The sequence below is a fragment of the Procambarus clarkii genome, chromosome 59 (genome assembly GCF_040958095.1).
Source record: "Procambarus clarkii isolate CNS0578487 chromosome 59, FALCON_Pclarkii_2.0, whole genome shotgun sequence".
In the NCBI taxonomy this organism is placed as follows: Eukaryota; Metazoa; Arthropoda; class Malacostraca; order Decapoda; family Cambaridae; genus Procambarus; species Procambarus clarkii.
In genome coordinates this window covers 25,584,545-25,607,759 of record NC_091208.1, presented here as the reverse complement: position 1 = coordinate 25,607,759, position 23,215 = coordinate 25,584,545, and the positions used below count along the sequence as shown (strand labels likewise).

Genomic DNA, 23,215 nt, shown 5'->3' with positions numbered 1-23,215 from the left:
GGTGATGGGCGTGTCCAGGTCCAAGGCCTGGACACGGTTGTGAGACTGAGAAAGGAGGGGAAGGGCGAGGAGAGGTGGAATGCAACACACGAGCATAATTATGCTAGCAAAAGAGGGGAGATGGTGTACTTGGCGTCTTGCCTCAGGAAAAGACAAACGATCGCGGGGTTTCAAATCGAGGATGGCTTCCTCAAATTTGTAGTGCATACACGCATGGGAGAAGGTAGAGTGGTCGTCATCGCAATTGATGTGGTGATTTTGGGGAGAAGAGTACTCTGTCGTACTCTGTAATGGTCCTGAGTCCCCACATAAGGAGCATAGAGACACTGCACTTGTGCATTTGAGGGGACCATGCCCAAATTTCCAACACCTATTGCAGAGTCTAGGAGAGGGAATGTACTCCTGAACAGAGCATCTGGCACCAGCAAGAATTAAAAAGGGTGGAAGGGATCTACTATGAAAAGTGATCTTCACAACTCGAAGAGGTAGACGACGAGCACTAGGGGGTCGAGTGAACATATCAACCTGGAGGATAAAATGGCCTTGGGCTTCAAGGATATGTTGAATATCTTCGTGGTAGTCTTTCAGGTCTCAAACACTAGTTGCAACATGGTGTGGGAGAATAACTGTGCCAATGCTGGCATTTAACGATGCACCTTTGAAGATCCAAACAGGGGTCTCCCAATGCCGGACAACGAGGCTAAGTGGACAGTTGCTTCCTGAAAAGGAGCAACAACGACCTGTTTACCAGTACGGGTGGGGTTAAAAGTGACAAAGATATCCACTGAATCAACGCGGTGTTTATGGACGAAGAAATCGTCAGGACGTGTAGAATCGACATGGTTAAGATCAAAGTACTTAGTCCATGTAACAGGACCAAACATGGCTTGGAACATAGTAGAACTGGAAAGAATTGTGTGAGTGCGTCTGCGAAGGGAATGGTGCTGAGCACCTCCAGTAAGATTGTTTGTAAAAGGTGCAGTTGCCACAATGAGAGAAGGAGCTGCTCCAGGTGATGAGGTAGTCATCACTAGGGGCTTGGGGCTCGACCCTGCCACAGAGGTGAGAGGGGAGCGGAGAGGGGTAGTCGGGAGGGTCATGGAAGCAGCTTGGTCTGGGCCCAATGTAGTGGGGGCTACAGAGCTTGGCCTTCCATCACAGCCCGACTCGAGGCTCTGGTCGCCAACCCCAAGAGTCTGTGAAGTTAAAAGAGGATCAGTCATCGGTATATAAATGAACAGGTAATAATTTCATCCATGAATAAGCGCCCATGCCCCCCAAAGAGTCCCAATTAGAGGATAGGCCAAGGCAGGGACCCTCCAGGGGTGCACTATGGGTATACGCCCCGCAATCGCCACCTTAAGAACCGTCAGTCCGTCGAGATCGTGTTCAATAATGAAGGCAAGGATTGACAATAAAAGTGTCCCCTCGCTCGAAATGTCGGGTACCACAGTCTTACAGGTGAGAGAGTGTGCCTCCACAAACACCCGGGCGTCAAAACAGAAGAAGATGTTTGAAAGAATAATCAAGAATGACAAAAAGTCGCCGGGAAATGACAATCACAAAGGAGAAGAGGGGGGAGGGGGGGAGGAAAAACGAAACATAAGAAAGAGGAAAAGGCTTCCAGCACAATTTCTGAAGATGGCAGTGTTACGAACCCGGATCCAGCGTCCGAGCCCGGAGCAGTGATGACCGCGCCATCTGTGGGTCAGCTCCCGAAACCCCCTCCAAACGGACGACGACACCTGGTGAGGACGACGTATACTGACTACGAGGGCCAGTTTCCAGTCCCGTTCAGCGCTCAACACCGCCGCTGCTGACCTCTGGTGAGGTGAAGCTCAGACAACTGCGCCATCTATGGAGTGGATAGGTGGGCGTTTGTACCTGAGCCTGTAAGTGAGATGTTTTAGTGTCCCTGTTATTGATGACGTGTCTGCTTACAGAGTCGACCTGGGACTGCTGTGATGGGAGTTGAGTCAGTCTACCTGAGGCAGCCATCTCCATACCTTGTGCTTTGCTGCAGCAGCTGTGAAGTCGCTTCCCGGAAGAACACTGTGGTGTTACCCTGTCAGTGGAGTGACAGTAGAAGGATTACCCGGGGCCGACTGTAGGAGACGATTATCCACTGGGGTACTGAGGACAGGAGAGTGATTTGTGATATCACACGAGACTCCTGTCTAGGGCGTTACCCTAATATCGTTCGTGGAGTGGCCTGATCAGCGTTGCGGGTCCGGAACCTGCCAGCAGACCGGCTGGATTTGTGGTTGACGGCCTCCACGGCGGTGCCCCCAGTGGACCTGTGTTTTGGCTGACCTGTGGCCAGGGTAGGCTCAACTTCTCAGAAGAATTCGTTGTGTGGCCACGAAGAAGCACCGAGGACTCAGCTCCGAGAGTTTTGCACCAGAGTCTTCAGCAGAAGACAACAATTGTGTATTTTCCCCTGTACAGTGTTAATACCCCTCCCCCTGTGCACTTTTATATACTATTTATTTGGTGATGGGAATAATTATAGTCTTAAGTTCTTAACTTTTTTTCCCTACCCCCTTTAAGTTACTTGCGTCACGGATCACATCCCTTGAAAGCCACTACTGGCTTGGGGTCGGATACAACTTCCTCTAACAACATCAGAGTAAGAACCCCGTTGCGTCCCGAGAGGGCCGTAACAGGCAGTAGGAGCATATAAGGCTACAAAAGGACAGAGGACTGTCCCGTGGAGCATCACACCCCGGCAGCCGCCCACCAAGCTCTTCACAACGACAATGGCCTGGAAAGGGAGGGGTATTATCGCAGTAACTGTAACGTGGATGACTGCAGAAAACAGGGAACTATTTACTGAAAATCAAATTTTTGGGATTCAAATGATTTTGCACGAGTAGACACATTAGACGAAGAGGGAGAGTAATTTTTTGGACGAGTTCCAAAAAACTTATTTTGATAGATTAATGAGTTTTTTGGTAAGTAGAGACTGGAGAGACATGGGAGGAGGCTGTCCTTGGGACGAGAGCTGAGCCAACCTCTCCACGTTTTGCCCGAATCACTTTGCGTAATAGTGGCTTCATAGATTGTGTAACTCTTGTCCGTACAATTTGTACATTACTCCTTTGTTCTTTGTACACACATTCTTTTAAATAAAATTGTATTGTATTGTAACCTGGCAGTGGCTGACGTCACAATGATCTGGAGGGTATAAATAGCCTAACCCTCCAAACACACACCGAAACTACGACGTTGGTACAACGTTCGAACAAGTTTTAACACCTCCTAACCAGTTATAACAACCAATATAGCAAGTTGTAACAACGTTCTAATACGTCATAAACACGTTAAGCCAAGATGTAAGAACTTTATTACAAGTTGTAACAAGCGGAAAATAGAGTCAGTTTCGGTTTGTGTTTCCAGGGAAGCTACTCTATCTTTTGCGATATATTTAATTTTCTTAATAAACTAACTTGAACTTGAACGTGACAATGATTATGACGTAGATTCAAATATTAAAAAATTTAAAAATATTCGTAGTATTCTGAGCGCACACACCCACCCTCCTGGACGCACACACATATATACACACTTGCGGGCGCACACAAGCCAAAAGGAAACACGTTAACCGTCCAGCGACTTTAAGTTAATTAAGCGAATATTTCCTTAATTATGGAGGCGTGTGGGGGGCGGGCGTGGCGGCCGGCCCTACACCAGCAGGCTCCCTGGAGGTCAATAATTAGCTTGTCACCGCCTCGCCTCTGCCCGCCCCGCCGCCGTACCTTACAGCCATGCTGCTGCGTCTGCGAATATGTTTGCCTATGTTGCCGATAGTGTAGAGAAAGTCTGTTTATCTTGTCTTGAGTTTATCTTGAGATGATTTCGGGGCTTTAGTGTCCCCGCGGCCCGGTCCTCGACCAGGCCTCCACCCCCAGGAAGCAGCCCGTGACAGCTGACTAACTCCCAGGTACCTATTTACTGCTAGGTAACAGGGGCATTCAGGGTGAAAGAAACTTTGCCCATTTGTTTCTGCCTTGTGCGGGAATCGAACCCGCGCCACAGAATTACGAGTCCTGCGCGCTATCCACCAGGCTACGAGGCCCCTGTATCTCACCTTTTAATACAAATAAAGGTTGGAAGGATTTACAATAACATTTTAATTTGTATTTTATTTTATTTATATATACAGGAGTTCTTACATACTTGTACAGCCATTAGCGTGCATAGCGTTTCGGAAAAGTCCTTAATCTTAATTTTCCATGAATACGACCCGGCAAATCATTTAACAACCAGGGGCCAGATTCACGAAACAGTTACGCAAGCACTTACGAACCTGTACATCTTTTCTCAATCTTTGGCGGCTTTGTTTACAATTATTAAGCAGTTAATGAGCTCCGAAGCACCAGGAGGCTGTTTATAACAATACCAACAGTTGATTGAGAAGTTTTCATGCTTATAAACTGTTTAATAAATGTAACCAAAGCCGTCAAAGATTGAGGAAAGATGTACACGTTCGTAAGTGCTTGCGTAACTGCTTCGTGAATCTAGCCTCAGGTACCCATTCACTACTGGGTGAACAGAGGCGAACAGTTGAGGATTGGCACCTAGTCAATCCTTCCCGGGTAGGATACGAACCCAGGTTAAATCGCTGGCGAAGTGCGGGGAAAGTGTGTTACCACTGCGCCGTGCCACGGGGACTGCAATTCATTAAATTTAAATTAGATGTTTATCAATCAGAATGTTCGGTAATATGCTTATTGTTTGTTTTGTGTATATATATATATTTTATATATATATATATAAAATATATATATATATATATATATATATATATATATATATATATATATATATATATATATATATATATATATATATATATATATATATATATATATATATATATATTCCCTCTAATGCGTTATGCGTGGTTTCCTCCGAGGCTATGGGTCCCCCTTCTTCCAGCTAGAGGTGGTACTCCCTCCCTATATATATATATATATATATATATATATATATATATAAGCCTATACTTGCATAAACCACAAGTGAAGATAAACAATCTTTGGACAACACCCACCAGTGGGACTCGAACCCAGAAAGCACAACTACCTTCCAGTAGCTGGCATAACTAGTATGCTTTAACCCACTACGCCATCAGACCTTACAAAAGAAGTAGATAGTTCGAGATATATATATCTCAAACATCTCTACCTCCCGAAGGCACCAGATGAGTGAGGGGTCAGTCTGCAATTTTCGTCAAGCCACTGTCAATGTGAGAGAACTCGTGTCCAGCTTATAAGCCTATACTTGCATAAACCATATATATATATATATATATATATGTGTATGTATATTAGTATATTTTGGTAGCAGTCTTTCCTGTAGACATATATTGTTAAATATGACCGAAAAAGTAAGATTAATAATTCTAACACGAATTTTCTCAATATTTCTTATGGTTCTTTTCACTGTCGATGGTAATTGAAAAATCAGTTCTCCAAAATTCCTTTTTATTTCTAGTCTGACGTGGCACTTGAACGCGTTTCGTAATAACTTATTACATTTTCAAAGACTTTAGTTTACACACACACAACTATAACCTGCAAACACTAAAACAGATTTCTTACTATGCTATATTTCAAACGGTTTTTCATTTTATATACCTGCATTTGGGTGAGGTGATATGTTACAACAGTTTTGGATGAGGTGAGAACAAACTTTGAACACAAGATAGAACACGAAATATTGGGTAATAATGGGTAAAGTTAAAGGGGAAGAATGGAAGTAAATGCAAAGGGCCTAGTGGCCCATATTTCTTGATGCTTCTATATTGGTGTGGAGTCTTGAAGTGGGTAGAATTCTACCCACTTCAAGACTCCAAAGCTTAAAAAATTCAGTTTCTGACCAATTCTCACCATTTTTACATATAGTGTGCGCAGCTGTCTGTTCTACAATACACTTAGAATGGATTTTTCCTAATCCCTAAACGTTTTGAGCTATAATTTTTGTCTGAATTTGGTGCATATTTCAAATGCCATATTGACGATTTTTTTACAGTAAACTAAACTGAAAATCCATATTTTAAATCTATTAAAATGAAGATCATGTACTATTCTGAGAGCATAATAACACTTAATGAACAATTGGTGATATTTAATATTTTTGCAGCTGATCTGAAAATCTGAAATTTTCAATACTAAATGTTATAATTATTTTCATTTTTCTTGTTTTTCAAGTTACGTTCGTGATCATTTAGACAAAATTGGAGCGTTTTTTTAGTAGATTATACACTAAAAATTGGAAAGCGTTAGAGCAAGTTTGAGAAATTTAACCTATGGTGCATCGGGTCCTGTCGTATACAGTATATATATACGCCATACGTATATATATACGTATATATATACGTTTAAGCGTTATCTTGAGATGATTTCGGGACTTTAGTGTCCCCGCGGCCCGGTCCTCGACCAGGTCTCCACCCCCAGGAAGCAGCCCGTGACAGCTGACTAACACTCAGGTACCTATTTTACTGCTAGGTAACAGGAGCATTTGGTGAAAGAAACGCTGCCCATTGTTTCTCGCCAGCGCCCGGGATTGAACCCGGGACCACAGGATCACAAGTCCAACGTGCTGTCCGCTCGGCCAGCCGGCTCCCATGGGTATGGGCAATTACAACGTAATTGCCAATTGAAACCATACTGACCGCTTGTTATACTGGTGTTGACCTCGGGAGTCAGCGACAGTTGTGGAGGTCAACACACCTGGTTAACACCCCAGACGCTCCCAGGACTAATGACTGTACCATCATCCCGCACTACACAAACTCTCCATTGAAGACACCAGCTGGAAGAAGCTGGTGAAAGGAACACACTGATGCACCAGCTTCCTGTAGCATATTCCTTAAGCTAACGCATCTAGTCTTAATGATGGGGTGTGTGAAGGTAACTCAATTTCTTACCTTATTATGCACCCCATACCCATCCCGTGGAGGGTGGGGTGGAAAGGGTTACTGAGGAAAATAATAGGTTCAGGAACTGAACCTCATAATTCCTTTAGCTAAGCAAGTGACAATCTTTTGAAGCTAGTTACACTGTTCTTAATGTTACATACGCTTGTACATATTATACAATCATTTACACAAATACATATACATATCAATAATCTTTTTATATCACAAGTGATTCAACAAGACTCACAACAGTCACTATACAAGGCACTTTACATCTATGGTGAGTCGCACAATTACTAGTCTTGCTCCACACCCACCCAACTGGGCGGCAGTTTTAGTCATGTGCAGGCTGCACCTACAGTCATGTGCAGGCTGCACCTACAGTCATGTGCAGGCTGCACCTACAGTCATGTGCAGGCTGCACCTACAGTCATGTGCAGGCTGCACCTACAGTCATGTGCAGGCTGCACCTACTGCCATGTGCAGGCTGCACCTACTGCCATTTGCAGGCGGCCTGGTTCAACCTCATGTTAGTTAGCCTTCGGTTACTTAACAAATGAAGTTCTTCCCAACCTTACTTTTAATTGTGCAATTATTGTATATTGATTCAGAATTTAATTTATATCTTAACTCTGGGTCACTTCTACTTTTGAGAACCATGGCGGTTGTGCCGTGATATGTTAATTTGGATAAGACCTTCATTTGGCTATATGAATTATCCACAGATAGAATTATCCTTAGCGTTTTCAGTTTTTATATTTAACCCTTTTATGTTCCAGATTTGTTATGGTAAACATCGTGGAACAAAGGAACTAAATTTTATGCACAGTTACTTATAAACAAGATAAACAAGATTTTATCAATTCTTAATCTATTGCAAAATTGGTATAATCTATATAAATACAATTGGAAATGTTCGTTTGTTCAAAATCGCTAATCTCCGAAAGTTCTTCACCGATTGCTTTGAAATTTTCACACAATGTTCCATTCGCATCCGAGCGGGTTTATATATACATACTATATTGATGTCACGTCTGTGACGGAGAAAAACATGTTTTTTTTTTAAACTGTGTTTTTCATGTGAGAGAAATCTTCGAAACCTCTTTACCGATTACTTTGAAATTTTGACACAACGTTGCATTCGAATAGGCGCGTGTTTTTATATACTTACTATATATATGCCTCACCTGTGATAGGAAAAACATGCTTTTTTTAACAGCGCCATCTGTTGGACGAAAGAGCAACACACGCTGTTATCTCCCAAAGTTCTTCACTGATTGCTTTGAAATTCGAACACAACGTTCCATTAGACTATGTGTGTTTTTTTATGTACCTACTATATAAATGCCACACCTGAGACAGGTAAAAACATTTTTTTTTTTTTAAACAGTGCCATCTGCTGCACGTAATAGCAACACACATGCTATACTAAATATGTTACTAATTCCATTTGTGTTTCCGATTGCATTGATAAATTTAATTTATATAAATTTCGATTTATTTGAATTTTTATTAAATTATTTTGTGTGACTTTGTGTTGGAATTGAGCTGTGTTCTTTACTATACCATTCATTTTGTAAGTATAAGTATAGATACCACACCTGTGACAGGTAAAAACTTTTTTTTAAAAAAACAGCACCATCTGTTGCACATTAGAGCAACACACACACACACTATACTAAATATGTTATGATTCCATTTCAATGTTTTCGATTGCATTGACAAATTAAATTTTCATATATTTCAATTTATTTTAACTTATTTTAATTTTTGATTTAATTATTTTTTGTGACATTGTGTTGGAACTGAGCCATGTTGTTTACCATACCATTTATTTTGAAAGTATAAGTATAGATGCAACACCTGTGACAGGTAAAAACATTTTTTTTAAGAATAGCGCCATCTGTTGCATGTAAGAGCAACACATGCTATACTAAATATGTTACGATTAAATTTCAGTGAATGAATTTTCATAGATTTCGAATCATTTTGATTTTGATTTTATTAATTTGTGTTATGTTGCATTGGAATTTAGCTGTGTTGTTTATCATACCATTCATTTCGTGAGTATAGTTTATTTATTTATTTTTTTATTGTTTTTCATTTCGTTTTTTTTCAACTATTTTTCTTATATTTCAGTGATGGGAACATCAGATCATTTGGGAATGCATCAGACGAGGAAGTGGGGAATGGTGGGGAGGACGAGGTGATGGGAGGGGGGGATGATGAGGAAGATGAGTGGACAGGGGAGGGAGTAATGATGGGAAGTACGAGGGGACAGTGGAATTGGGGACAGTGGGGACGAGGGGACAGGGGAATGAAGAACGGTGGAGAGGACAAGGGAATGGAGGGAAGACGAGGGGATGGGGGAGTGAGGAATGGTTGGGAGGACGAGGGGACAGGGGAGGCGGGAATGATGAGGACTGGGAGACTGGGGCGTTGCTGAGCCACAGCAATGCGTGGCCGGGTACAGCTAGTTCTTATATAAATCATAGGAAATTTCTGTATTTTTCCTGTATGTTGGAAGGAGACCCGAATTCAGCCCTTCAGTAATTCAATATAGATATTTTTAAATGTAGTTATAAAATGGTATAAAATTTATCCATTTATGTATGTAATACAGAATTTTTTTCAGCTCAGACAGGCGCGCCATAGTTGTGGGATTTTGTTTTTTATAGTCACACATTGTTTTCTCCAGAGTAATGATTTCGTTCTCACGGTGACATACACCGTGTGAGCAGCTGCCCTCTGTGACATACACCGTGTGAACAGCTGCCGTCTGTGACACACACCGTGTGAACAGCTGCCGTCTGTGACACACACCGTGTGAACAGCTGCCGTCTGTGACACACACCGTGTGAACAGCTGCCGTCTGTGACACACACCGTGTGAACAGCTGCCGTCTGTGACACACACCGTGTGAACAGCTGCCGTCTGTGACATACACCGTGTGAACAGCTGCCGTCTGTGACACACACCGTGTGAACAGTGACCACTCACAACTTAGCGCACCCCAGCAACATGTTGGTCAGATATCAACTTCACCAATAGCGTGGTCAGTTCCCCCTCTGAATCACATTAACAAAAATCTTCACCTTCTCTCATTTTTAATCCGCTCTTCGTGTTCGGTTCTTCTCAATGGGTTGAGAGGAAGAGACCCAATGTTTAACTGTGGGTCCTCCTTAACCACTCCTTGCGCTTGCGCAGCCCAGGTTACCTTGAGGTTATCTTGAGATGATTTCGGGGCTTTAGTGGCCCCGCGACCCGGTCCTCGACCAGGCCTCCACCCCCAGGAAGCAGCCCGTGACAGCTGACTAACACCCAGGTACCTATTTTACTGCTAGGTAACAGGGGCATAGGGTGAAAGAAACTCTGCCCATTGTTTCTCGCCGGCGCTTGGGATAGAACCGAGGACCACAGGATCACAAGTCCAGCGCGCTGTCCGCTCGGCCGACCGGCTCCCAGGTTAGGTTAAGGTTTGCATCTGTTTGAGTCCTGTTAGGGGCCTCGCTCAGTTAGGTTAGATTTAAAGTCTTGTTAGGGCCTTGCTTCGTTAGGTCTCGTGTCGCTCGGCCACCGGTCTCCTGACGAGAGGTTAGGTTAGGTTAGGTTGGGTTGTCTACTGATTCCTATGTCAGGCTCGCTCTTACTAAGTGGTCTCTTAGAGATTTTCCTCTCCTCCACGCTCTCATGGGTGGGGTTTCTGGGAGTCTGCTGCATGCCAGGGGGTCTCCGTAGGTCGATTTAAGCCAATCCCAAAATCCTGCCAACTTTTCTTTCAGGGGGCCGGCTAGGCCAGGGAAGAACAGCGTGGGTTCTTGTCCTGTCCAGGTTGTCTTTTTACGGGCTGGAGTAGCTGGTGTCTTCCTAGGGTCTGCTGTCATCTGCGGCCTTCTCCATAATCCTGCCCAGATAACCTCTCTCTGTGAAAAGTTTCCATAGGTTCTCCAACTGTGGGAGTAGGTCATCCTCTCTGCTCTTTATCCTTTTCAGTCTTATTCCCAGAGTATGGTAGATATTCCTTCAGTGCCTGCGGGTGGCTTGAGTCATACCTCAAGTACGTGTGCAGGTTTGTTGGTTTATAATAGGTTGGGGTTTGTAGAGTCCAGTGGGTCTTACCTATGTACACCCTGGTGTCTAGGAAAGCGATTGATGAATCGCTTTTCTCCAAGGTGAACTTGAGGGGTCCTTGGACCGTGTTGGCTCAGGTGAAGAACGGCTGTAGCAATCCTTCCCTTTCTTCCATTACTCCAAATATGTCGTCAATGTTTCTGAAGTAGAATCTTGGCGAGTCTTCTCTTTTCACCTTCTGTTGCTCGAAGGTGATATGGACGAAGATTTCTGCGATCACCGTCACACTGTTCGAAGCCCCTTGTCGCCGTTCCTTCAGTTGGTCTATATGTTCTTCCGTCGAACTTCAATATTGTGTCCCTCATGACATGCAAGATGGCGTCTTCCAGAGTCTGCCTTGAGGGTGTCCTCCAAACCCCTGCTTCTCTCAGCTTCCCCATTATTCTGTACCTATTGTCCTCGAAGAATTTTGCTACATCTATTGTACCTCCCCTCGTGGCATGCTCGGGCTGAGCAAAACCACATCCATGGAAAACAGCAGAGCTCCTCTCAGGACCGGGCCGCTTATCTCTGCTATCCTGTTTAAGAAATCAGTTGTATCCTTGAGCCTTTCAGTAAGGAGTTGTACGAGTGGGCTCAGAAGGGCTGTGCACACCCAGCCCACCTGTCTTGTAGGTGCCCTGGTGTGGAGTACCTGGAGGTCCCCAGGACCCACTAGTACTAACCGTCACTATTCAGACCTGTTTGTAACCGTTCATGACAAAAACACATAACAAAAATTACTAGAGAGCACAATATATAAACCTGAACATTCTCCAAATTCCTTTTATTTAAGAAATATTAAGCCAACAAGGAAACGAACAATCACATCACTGTTTAAGTTTCATCAAATTCGACCCTGGAGGGAGTTCATCTCGTCAAGAACACCCACAGGAGCCCTGGGGGCCCTGCTGGTGGCTGGGCCGGGGGAGCCCGCCCCAGGGGACGACACACACACACGAAGAGATTAATTTAAACACTCACAGAATCTCCTTAACCTTCAACGCTATGAGATGAGCTGCAGTTTTTTCCTTTCCCAGACGCGAGAGGTGAGGCGGAGAAGCAAAAAGTCCGCTTTTTTGTTACAATCTTCAGAGGAGCCTTTGATGCTAAGTTTCATTCTCCTTTTTATTTCTTTTTGGATAAAGGTATGAAAACAAGGCAAGTTTTATGGTAACTTAATCCTCGCTTATTCTTAGATGGGGTCTGTCATAGTCCTAGCTCGTCTGTCATAGTCCCAGCTGGTCTGTCATAGCCCCAGCTGGTCTGTCATAGTCCCAGCTGGTCTGTCATAGTCCCAGCTCGTCTGTCATAGTCCCAGCTGGTCTGTCATAGCCCCAGCTGGTCTGTCATAGTCCCAGCTGGTCTGTCATAGTCCCAGCTGGTCTGTCATAGTCCCAGCTGGTCTGTCATAGTCCCAGCTGGTCTGTCATAGTCCCAGCTGGTCTGTCATAGTCCCAGCTGGTCTGTCATAGTCCCAGCTGGTCTGTCATAGTCCCAGCTCGTCTGTCATAGTCCCAGCTCGTCTGTCATAGTCCCAGCTGGTCTGTCATAGTCCCAGCTGGTCTGTCATAGTCCCAGCTGGTCTGTCATAGTCCCAGCTGGTCTGTCATAGTCCCAGCTGGTCTGTCATAGTCCCAGCTGGTCTGTCATAGTCCCAGCTGGTCTGTCATAGTCCCAGCTGGTCTGTCATAGTCCCAGCTCGTCTGTCATAGTCCCAGCTGGTCTGTCATAGTCCCAGCTGGTCTGTCATAGTCCCAGCTGGTCTGTCATAGTCCCAGCTGGTCTGTCATAATCCCAGCTGGTCTGCCATAGTCCCAGCTGGTCTGTCATAGTCCCAGCTGGTCTGTCATAGTCCCAGCTGGTCTGTCATAGTCCCAGCTGGTCTGTCATAGTCCCAGCTGGTCTGTCATAGTCCCAGCTGGTCTGTCATAGTCCCAGATGGTCTGTCATAGCCCCAGCTGGTCTGTCATAGTCCCAGCTGGTCTGTCATAGTCCCAGCTGGTCTGTCATAGCCCCAGCTGGTCTGTCATAGTCCCAGCTGGTCTGTCATAGTCCCAGCTCGTCTGTCACCAACCACCCAAGCACAGCGCCACCAACCACCCAAGCAGAGCGCCACCAACCACCCAAGCACAGCGCCACAAACCACCCAAGCACAGCGCCACCCACCACCCAAGCACAGCGCCACCAACCACCCAAGCACAGCGCCACCAACCACCCAAGCACAGCGCCACAAACCACTCAAGCACAACGTCACCAACCACCCAAGCACAGCGCCACCCACCACCCAAGCACAGCGCCACCAACCACCCAAGCACAGCGCCACGAACCACCCAAGCACAGCACCACGAACCACCCAAGCACAGCACCACAAACCACCCAAGCACAACGTCACCAACACCCCAAGCACAGCGCCACCAACCACCCAAGCACAGCGCCACCAACCACCCAAGCACAGCGCCACCAATCACCTAAGCACAGCGCCACCAACCACCCAAGCACAGCGCCACGAACCACCCAAGCACAGCACCAGGAACCACCCAAGCACAGCGCCACAAACCACCCAAGCACAACGTCACCAACACCCCAAGCACAGCGCCACCAACCACCCAAGCACAGCACCACCAACCACCCAAGCACAGCACCACCAACCACCCAAGCACAGCACCACCAACCACCCAAGCACAGCGCCACCAACCACCCAAGCACAGCACCACCAACCACCCAAGCACAGCGCCACCAACCACCCAAGCACAGCACCACCAACCACCCAAGCACAGCACCACCAACCACCCAAGCACAGCACCACCAACCACCCAAGCACAGCGCCACCAACCACCCAAGCACAGCACCACCAACCACCCAAGCACAGCGCCACCAACCACCCAAGCACAGCGCCACGAACCACCCAAGCACAGCACCACGAACCACCCAAGCACAGCACCACAAACCACCCAAGCACAACGTCACCAACACCCCAAGCACAGCGCCACCAACCACCCAAGCACAGCGCCACCAACCACCCAAGCACAGCGCCACCAATCACCTAAGCACAGCGCCACCAACCACCCAAGCACAGCGCCACGAACCACCCAAGCACAGCACCAGGAACCACCCAAGCACAGCGCCACAAACCACCCAAGCACAACGTCACCAACACCCCAAGCACAGCGCCACCAACCACCCAAGCACAGCACCACCAACCACCCAAGCACAGCACCACCAACCACCCAAGCACAGCACCACCAACCACCCAAGCACAGCGCCACCAACCACCCAAGCACAGCACCACCAACCACCCAAGCACAGCGCCACCAACCACCCAAGCACAGCACCACCAACCACCCAAGCACAGCGCCACCAACCACCCAAGCACAGCACCACCAACCACCCAAGCACAGCACCACCAACCACCCAAGCACAGCACCACCAACCACCCAAACACAGCGCCACCAACCACCCAAAAACAGCCCCACCAAACCACCCAAGAACAGCCCCACCAACCACCCAAGCACAGCGCCACCAACCACCCAAGCACAGCACAACCAACTACGCAAGCACAGCACAACCAACCACCCAAGCACAGCGCCACCAACCACCCAAGCACAGCGCCACCAACCACCCAAGCACAGCACCACCAACCATCCAAGCACAGCCCCAACAACCACCCAAGCACAGCGCCACCAACCATCCGAGCACAGCCCCACCAACCACCCAAGCACATCGCCACCAACCATCCAAGCACAGCGCCACCAACCATCCAAGTACAGCCCCACCAACCACCTAAGCACAGCGGCACCAACCATCCAAGCACAGCGCCACCAACCACCAAAGTACAGCGCCACCAACCACCCAAGCACAGCGCTACCAACAACCCAAGTACAACGCCACCAACCACACAAGCTCAGCGCCACCAACCACCCAAGTACAGCGCCACCAACCACCCAAGCACAGCGCCACGAACCATCCAAGCACAGCGCCACCAACCATCCAAGCACAGCGGCACCAACCATCCAAGTACAGCGCCACCAACCACCCAAGCACAGCGCCACCAACCATCCAAGCACAGCGCCACCAACCATCCAAGCACAGCGGCACCAACCATCCAAGTACAGCGCCACCAACCACACAAGCACAGCGCCACCAATCACACAAGCACAGCCCCACCAACCATTCAAGCACAGCGCCACCAACCACCCAACCACAGCGCCACCAACCACCAAAGCACAGCGCCACCAACCATCCAAGCACAGCGGCACCAACCATGCAAGGTCATCGCCACCAACCATCCAAGCTCAGCGCCACCAACCATCCAAGCACAGCGGCACCAAAGCACAGCGCCACCAACCATCCAAACACAGCGCCACCAACCATCCAAGCACAGCGCTACCAAGCATCCAAGCACAGCGCCATCAACCATCCAAGCACAGCGGCACCAAAGCACAGCGCCACCAATCATCCAAGCACAGCCCCACAAAACACCCAAGCACAGCCCCACAAACCACCCAACCACAGCGCCAACAACCACCCAAGCACAGCACCACCAACCTTCCAAGCATAGCGCCAACAACCACCCAAGCACAGCACCACCAACCTTCCAAGCATAGCGCCGCCAACCACCCAATTACAGCGCCACCAACCATCCAAGCACAGCACCACCAACCACCCAAGCACAGCGCCACCAACCATCCAAGCACAGCCCCACCAACCACCCAAGCACAGCGCCACCAACCACCCAAGCACAGCGCCACCAACCATCCAAGCACAGCGCCACCAACCATCCAAGCACAGCTCCACCAACCACCGAAGCACAGCACCACCAACCACCCAAGCACAGCACCACCAACCACCCAAGCACAGCACCACCAACCACCCAAGCACAGCGCCACCAACCATCCAAGCACAGCGCCACCAACCATCCAAGCACAGCGCCACCAACCACCCAAGCACAGCGCCACCAACCACCCAAGCACAGCACCACCAACCTTCCAAGCATAGCGCCACCAACCACCCAATTACAGCGCCACCAACCATCCAAGCACAGCACCACCAACCACCCAAGCACAGCGCCACCAACCATCCAAGCACAGCCCCACCAACCACCCAAGCACAGCGCCACCAACCACCCAAGCACAGCGCCACTAACCATCCAAGCACAGCGCCACCAACCATCCAAGCACAGCTCCACCAACCACCCAAGCATAGCACCACCAACCACCCAAGCACAGCACCACCAACCACCCAAGCACAGCGCCACCAACCACCGAAGCACAGCGCCACCAACCACCCAAGCACAGCTATACCAACCATCCAAGCACAGCGCCACCAACCACCCAAGCACAGCGCAACCAACCACCCAAGCACAGCGCCACCAACCACCGAAGCACAGCACCACCAACCACCCAAGCACAGCGCCACCAACCACCCAAGCACAGCACCACCAACCACCCAAGTACAGCGTCACCAACCACCCAAGCACAGCGCCGTCAACCACACAAGCACAGCGCCACCAACCACCCAAGCACAGCGCCACCAAATATCCAATCACAGCACAATAAACCACCCAACCACTCAAGCACACCACCACCAACCATCCAAGCACAGCGCCACCCAAGCACAGCACCACCAACCACCCAAGCACAGCGCCACCAACCACCCAACCACAGCGCCACCAACCACCAAAGCACAGCGCCACCAACCATCCAAGCACAGCGGCACCAACCATGCAAGGTCATCGCCACCAACCATCCAAGCTCAGCGCCACCAACCATCCAAGCACAGCGGCACCAAAGCACAGCGCCACCAACCATCCAAACACAGCGCCACCAACCATCCAAGCACAGCGCTACCAAGCATCCAAGCACAGCGCCATCAACCATCCAAGCACAGCGGCACCAAAGCACAGCGCCACCAATCATCCAAGCACAGCCCCACAAAACACCCAAGCACAGCCCCACAAACCACCCAACCACAGCGCCAACAACCACCCAAGCACAGCACCACCAACCTTCCAAGCATAGCGCCAACAACCACCCAAGCACAGCACCACCAACCTTCCAAGCATAGCGCCGCCAACCACCCAATTACAGCGCCACCAACCATCCAAGCACAGCACCACCAACCACCCAAGCACAGCGCCACCAACCATCCAAGCACAGCCCCACCAACCACCCAAGCACAGCGCCACCAACCACCCAAGCACAGCGCCACCAACCATCCAAGCACAGCGCCACCAACCATCCAAGCACAGCACCACCAACCACCGAAGCACAGCACCACCAACCACCCAAGCACAGCACCACCAACCACCCAAGCACAGCACCACCAACCACCCAAGCACAGCGCCACCAACCATCCAAGCACAGCGCCACCAACCATCCAAGCACAGCGCCACCAACCACCCAAGCACAGCGCCACCAACCACCCAAGCACAGCACCACCAACCTTCCAAGCATAGCGCCACCAACCACCCAATTACAGCGCCACCAACCATCCAAGCACAGCACCACCAACCACCCAAGCACAGCGCCACCAACCATCCAAGCACAGCGCCACCAACCACCCAAGCACAGCGCCACCAACCACCCAAGCACAGCGCCACTAACCATCCAAGCACAGCGCCACCAACCATCCAAGCACAGCTCCACCAACCACCCAAGCATAGCACCACCAACCACCCAAGCACAGCACCACCAACCACCCAAGCACAGCGCCACCATCCACCGAAGCACAGCGCCACCAACCACCCAAGCACAGCTATACCAACCATCCAAGCACAGCGCCACCAACCACCCAAGCACAGCGCAACCAACCACCCAAGCACAGCGCCACCAACCACCGAAGCACAGCACCACCAACCACCCAAGCACAGCGCCACCAACCACCTAAGCACAGCACCACCAACCACCCAAGTACAGCGTCACCAACCACCCAAGCACAGCGCCGTCAACCACACAAGCACAGCGCCACCAACCACCCAAGCACAGCGCCACCAAATATCCAATCACAGCACAATAAACCACCCAACCACTCAAGCACACCACCACCAACCATCCAAGCACAGCGCCATCCAAGCACAGCGCCATCCAAGCACAGCGCAACAAACCACCCAAGCACAACACCACCAACCACCCAAGCACAGCGCCATCAATTACCCAAGCACAGCACCACCAACCACCCAAGCACAGCACCACCAATTACCCAAGCACAGCACCACCAACCACCCAAGTACAGCGTCACCAACCACCCAAGCACAGCGCCGTCAACCACACAAGCACAGCGCCACCAACCACCCAAGCCCCACGCCACCAAATATCCAATCACAGCACAATAAACCACCCAAGCACTACGCCACAAACCACCCAATCACAGCCCAATGAATCACCCAAGTACAGCGCCACCAACCACTTAAGCACAGCGCCACCAACCACTTAAGCACAGCGCCACCAACCACCCAAGTACAGCGCCACCAACCATCCAAGCACAGCACCACCAACCACTCAAGCACAGCGCCACCAACCACCCAAGCACAGCGCCACCAACCACCCAAGCACAGCGCAACCACCCATCCAAGCACAGCGCCACCAACTACCCAAGCACAGCGCCACCAACCACCCAAGCACAACGCCCACCAACCACCCAAGCACAGCACCACTAACCATCCAAGCACAGCGCAACCAACCACCCAAGCACAGCACAACCAACCACCCAAGCACAGCGCCACCAACAACCCGAGCACAGCACAATAAACCACCCAAGCACAGCGCCACTAACCACCCAAGCACAGCGCAACAAACCACCCAAGCACAGCGCAACAAACCACCCAAGCACAGCGCCACTAACCACCCAAGCACAGCGCAACAAACCACCCAAGCACAGCGCAACCAACCACCCAAGCACAGCCCTACCAACCACCCAAGCACAGCACCACCAACCACCCAAGCACAGCGCCACTAACCACCCAAGCACAGCGCAACAAACCACCCAAGCACAGCGCCACCAACCATCCAAGCACAGCGCCACCAACCACACAAGCACAGCCCCGCCAACCACACAAGCACAGCACCACCAACCACCCAAGCACAGCGCTACCGACTACCCAACCACAGCGTCACTAACGACCCAAGCACAGCGCCACCAACCACTCAAGCACAGTACCACCAACCATCCAAGCACAGCGCCACCAACCACCCAAGCACAGCACCACCAACCACGCAAGCACAGCACCACCAACCACCAAAGCACAGCGCCACCAACCACTAAAGCACAGCACCACCAACCATTGAAGCACAGCACCACCACCCACCAAAGCACAGCGCCACCAACCACTAAAGCACAGCGCCACCAACCACTAAAGCACAGCCCCACCAACCACCCAAGCACAGCGCCACCAACCACCCAAGCACAGCACCACCAACCACCCAAGCACAGCGCAACAAACCACCCAAGCACATCGCCACCAACCATCCAAGCACAGCGCCACCAACCACACAAGCACAGCCCCGCCAACCACAGAAGCACAGCACCACCAACCACCCAAGCACAGCGCCACCAACCACCCAAGCACAGCACCACCAACCACCCAAGCACAGCGCCACCAATTACCCAAGCACAGCACCAACCACCCAAGTACAGCGCCACCAACCACTTAAGCACAGCGTCACCAACCACCCAAGCACAGCACCACCAACCACCCAAGCACAGCCCCACCAACCACCCAAGCACAGCGCCACCAATTACCCAAGTACAGCACCACCAACCACCCAAGTACAGCGCCACCAACCACTTAAGCACAGCGTCACCAACCACCCAAGCACAGCGCCGTCAACCACACAAGCACAGCGCCACCAACCACCCAAGCACAGCGCCATCAACCATCCAATCACAGCACAATAAACCACCCAAGCACTACGCCACAAACCACCCAATCACAGCCCAATGAATCACCCAAGTACAGCGCCACCAACCATCCAAGCACAGCGCCACCAACCACTTAAGCACAGCGCCACCAACCACCCAAGTACAGCGCCACCAACCATCCAAGCACAGCACCACCAACCACTCAAGCACAGCGCCACCAACCACCCAAGCACAGCGCCACCAACCACCCAAGCACAGCGCAACCACCCATCCAAGCATAGCGCCACCAACTACCCAAGCACAGCGCCACCAACCACCCAAGCACAGCGCCCACCAACCACCCAAGCACAGCACCACTAACCATCCAAGCACAGCGCAACCAACCACCCAAGCACAGCGCAACCAACCACCCAAGCACAGCGCCACCAATAACCCGAGCACATCACAATAAACCACCCAAGCACAGCGCCACTAACCACCCAAGCACAGCGCAACAAACCACCCAAGCATAGCGCAACAAACCACCCAAGCACAGCGCCACTAACCACATAAGCACAGCGCAACAAACCACCCAAGCACAGCGCAACCAACCACCCAAGCATAGCCCTACCAACCACCCAAGCACAGCGCCACCAACCACCCAAGCACAGCGCCACTAACCACCCAAGCACAGCGCAACAAACCACCCAAGCACAGCGCCACCAACCATCCAAGCACAGCGCCACCAACCATCCAAGCACAGCGCTACCAACTACCCAACCACAGCGTCACTAACGACCCAAGCACAGCGCCACCAACCACTCAAGCACAGTACCACCAACCATCCAAGCACAGCGCCACCAACCACTCAAGCACAGCGCCACCAACCGCTCAAGCACAGCGCCACCAACCATTGAAGCACAGCACCACCAACCACCCAAGCACAGCGCCACTAACCACCCAAGCACAGCGCAACAAACCACCCAAGCACAGCGCCACCAACCATCCAAGCACAGCCCCGCCAACCACCCAAGCACAGCACCACCAACCACACAAGCACAGCCCCGCCAACCACACAAGCACAGCACCACCAACCACCCAAGCACAGCGCTACCAACTACCCAACCACAGCGTCACTAACGACCCAAGCACAGCGCCACCAACCACTCAAGCACAGTACCACCAACCATCCAAGCACAGCGCCACCAACCACTCAAGCACAGCGCCACCAACCATTGAAGCACAGCACCACCAACCACACAAGCACAGCCCCGCCAACCACACAAGCACAGCACCACCAACCACCCAAGCACAGCGCTACCAACTACCCAACCACAGCGTCACTAACGACCCAAGCACAGCGCCACCAACCACTCAAGCACAGTACCACCAACCATCCAAGCACAGCGCCACCAACAATCCAAGCACAGCGCCACCAACCACCAAAGCACAGCGCCACCAACCACTAAAGCACAGCACCACCAACCACCCAAGCACAGCGCCACCAACCACCCAAGCACAGCACCACCAACCACCCAAGCACAGCGCCACCAACCACTAAAGCACAGCACCACCAACCACCCAAGCACAGCGCCACCAACCACCCAAGCACAGCACCACCAACCACCCAAGCACAGCACCACCAACCACCAAAGCACAGCGCCACCAACCACTAAAGCACAGCACCACCAACCATTGAAGCACAGCACCACCAACCACCAAAGCACAGCGCCACCAACCACTAAAGCACAGCGCCACCAACCACTAAAGCACAGCCCCACCAACCACCCAAACACAGCGCCACCAACCACCCAAGCACAGCACCACCAACCACCCAAGCACAGCGCAACAAACCACCCAAGCACATCGCCACCAACCATCCAAGCACAGCGCCACCAACCACACAAGCACAGCCCCGCCAACCACACAAGCACAGCACCACCAATCACCCAAACACAGCGCCACCAACAACCCAAGCACAGCACCACCAACCACTCAAGCACAGCGCCACCAACAACCCAAGCACAGCACCACCAACCACTCAAGCACAGCGCCACCAACAACCCAAGCACAGCACCACCAACCACTCAAGCACAGCACCACCAATCACACAAGCACAGCACCACCAATCACCCAAACACATCGCCACCAACCATCCAAGCACAGCGCCACCAACCACACAAGCACAGCCCCGCCAACCACACAAGCACAGCACCACCAATCACCCAAACACAGCGCCACCAACAACCCAAGCACAGCACCACCAACCACTCAAGCACAGCGCCACCAACAACCCAAGCACAGCACCACCAACCACTCAAGCACAGCGCCACCAACAACCCAAGCACAGCACCACCAACCACTCAAGCACAGCGCCACCAACCACCCAAGCACAGCACCTATAATGTGTTTTCTAGTCTCCGTCTGCTTCACGCTCAAAACATTGTTCAATGTCTAAGCTGCTTCGCTTACAGCCCAGCCGTCTGTCACCAGGACCTGGCGCCCTGGAACTCCTCGTCTGTCTCATTTAAAGAACTTGCTAGAGCAACCTCCACATGACGTACTTAACATACATACATAACATATATGACGATAATTGAGCCCAAACTAACAAAACTTACCAACACTAGTCAGTAACACGGTACAACACTTACCAACACTGGTCAGTAACACCGTACAACACTTACCAACACTGGTCAGTAACACCGTACAACACTTACCAACACTGGTCAGTAACACCGTACAACACTTACCAACACTGGTCAGTAACACCGTACAACACTTACCAACACTGGTCAGTAACACCGTACAACACTTACCAACACCGGTCAGAGACACCTTACAACACTTACCAACACCGGTCAGTAACACCGTACAACACTTACCAACACCGGTCAGAGACACCTTACAACACTTACCAACACCGGTCAGAGACACCTTACAACACTTACCAACACCGGTCAGAGACACCTTACAACACTTACCAACACTGGTCAGAGACACCTTACAACACTTACCAACACCGGTCAGAGACACCTTACAACACTTACCAACACTGGTCAGAGACACCTTACAACACTTACCAACACTGGTCAGAGACACCTTACAACACTTACCAACACTGGTCAGAGACACCTTACAACACTTACCAACACCGGTCAGAGTAACATCTAAACACAAACTCAGCTCACAAAGTGTGTCCTGCCACCTGAGCCTTTTAATAAACTTGTCTAGCTGGAGTGTAACATGTTCTAACAAGAGTCAGGATTACATGTCCCAGTCACCACTCTGGGATGATGCGACCAACAATAGTAGCGCTGTTTCTCTCACTTACATTAAGAG

At 50.5% G+C, this 23,215-nt stretch overlaps 1 protein-coding gene across 1 annotated transcript in view; it reads left to right on the top strand.

Moving 5' to 3' along the window:
- The first annotated feature begins 1,437 nt into the window (after positions 1-1,437).
- Positions 1,438-23,215, top strand: part of LOC123768273 (protein PIF-like) — a 52,396-nt gene continuing 30,618 nt past the window's right edge. The window contains exon 1 of the mRNA XM_069307150.1: positions 1,438-1,461. Within this exon, the coding sequence (XP_069163251.1) occupies positions 1,438-1,461 (24 nt within the window). The remainder of the gene's footprint in view (positions 1,462-23,215) is intronic.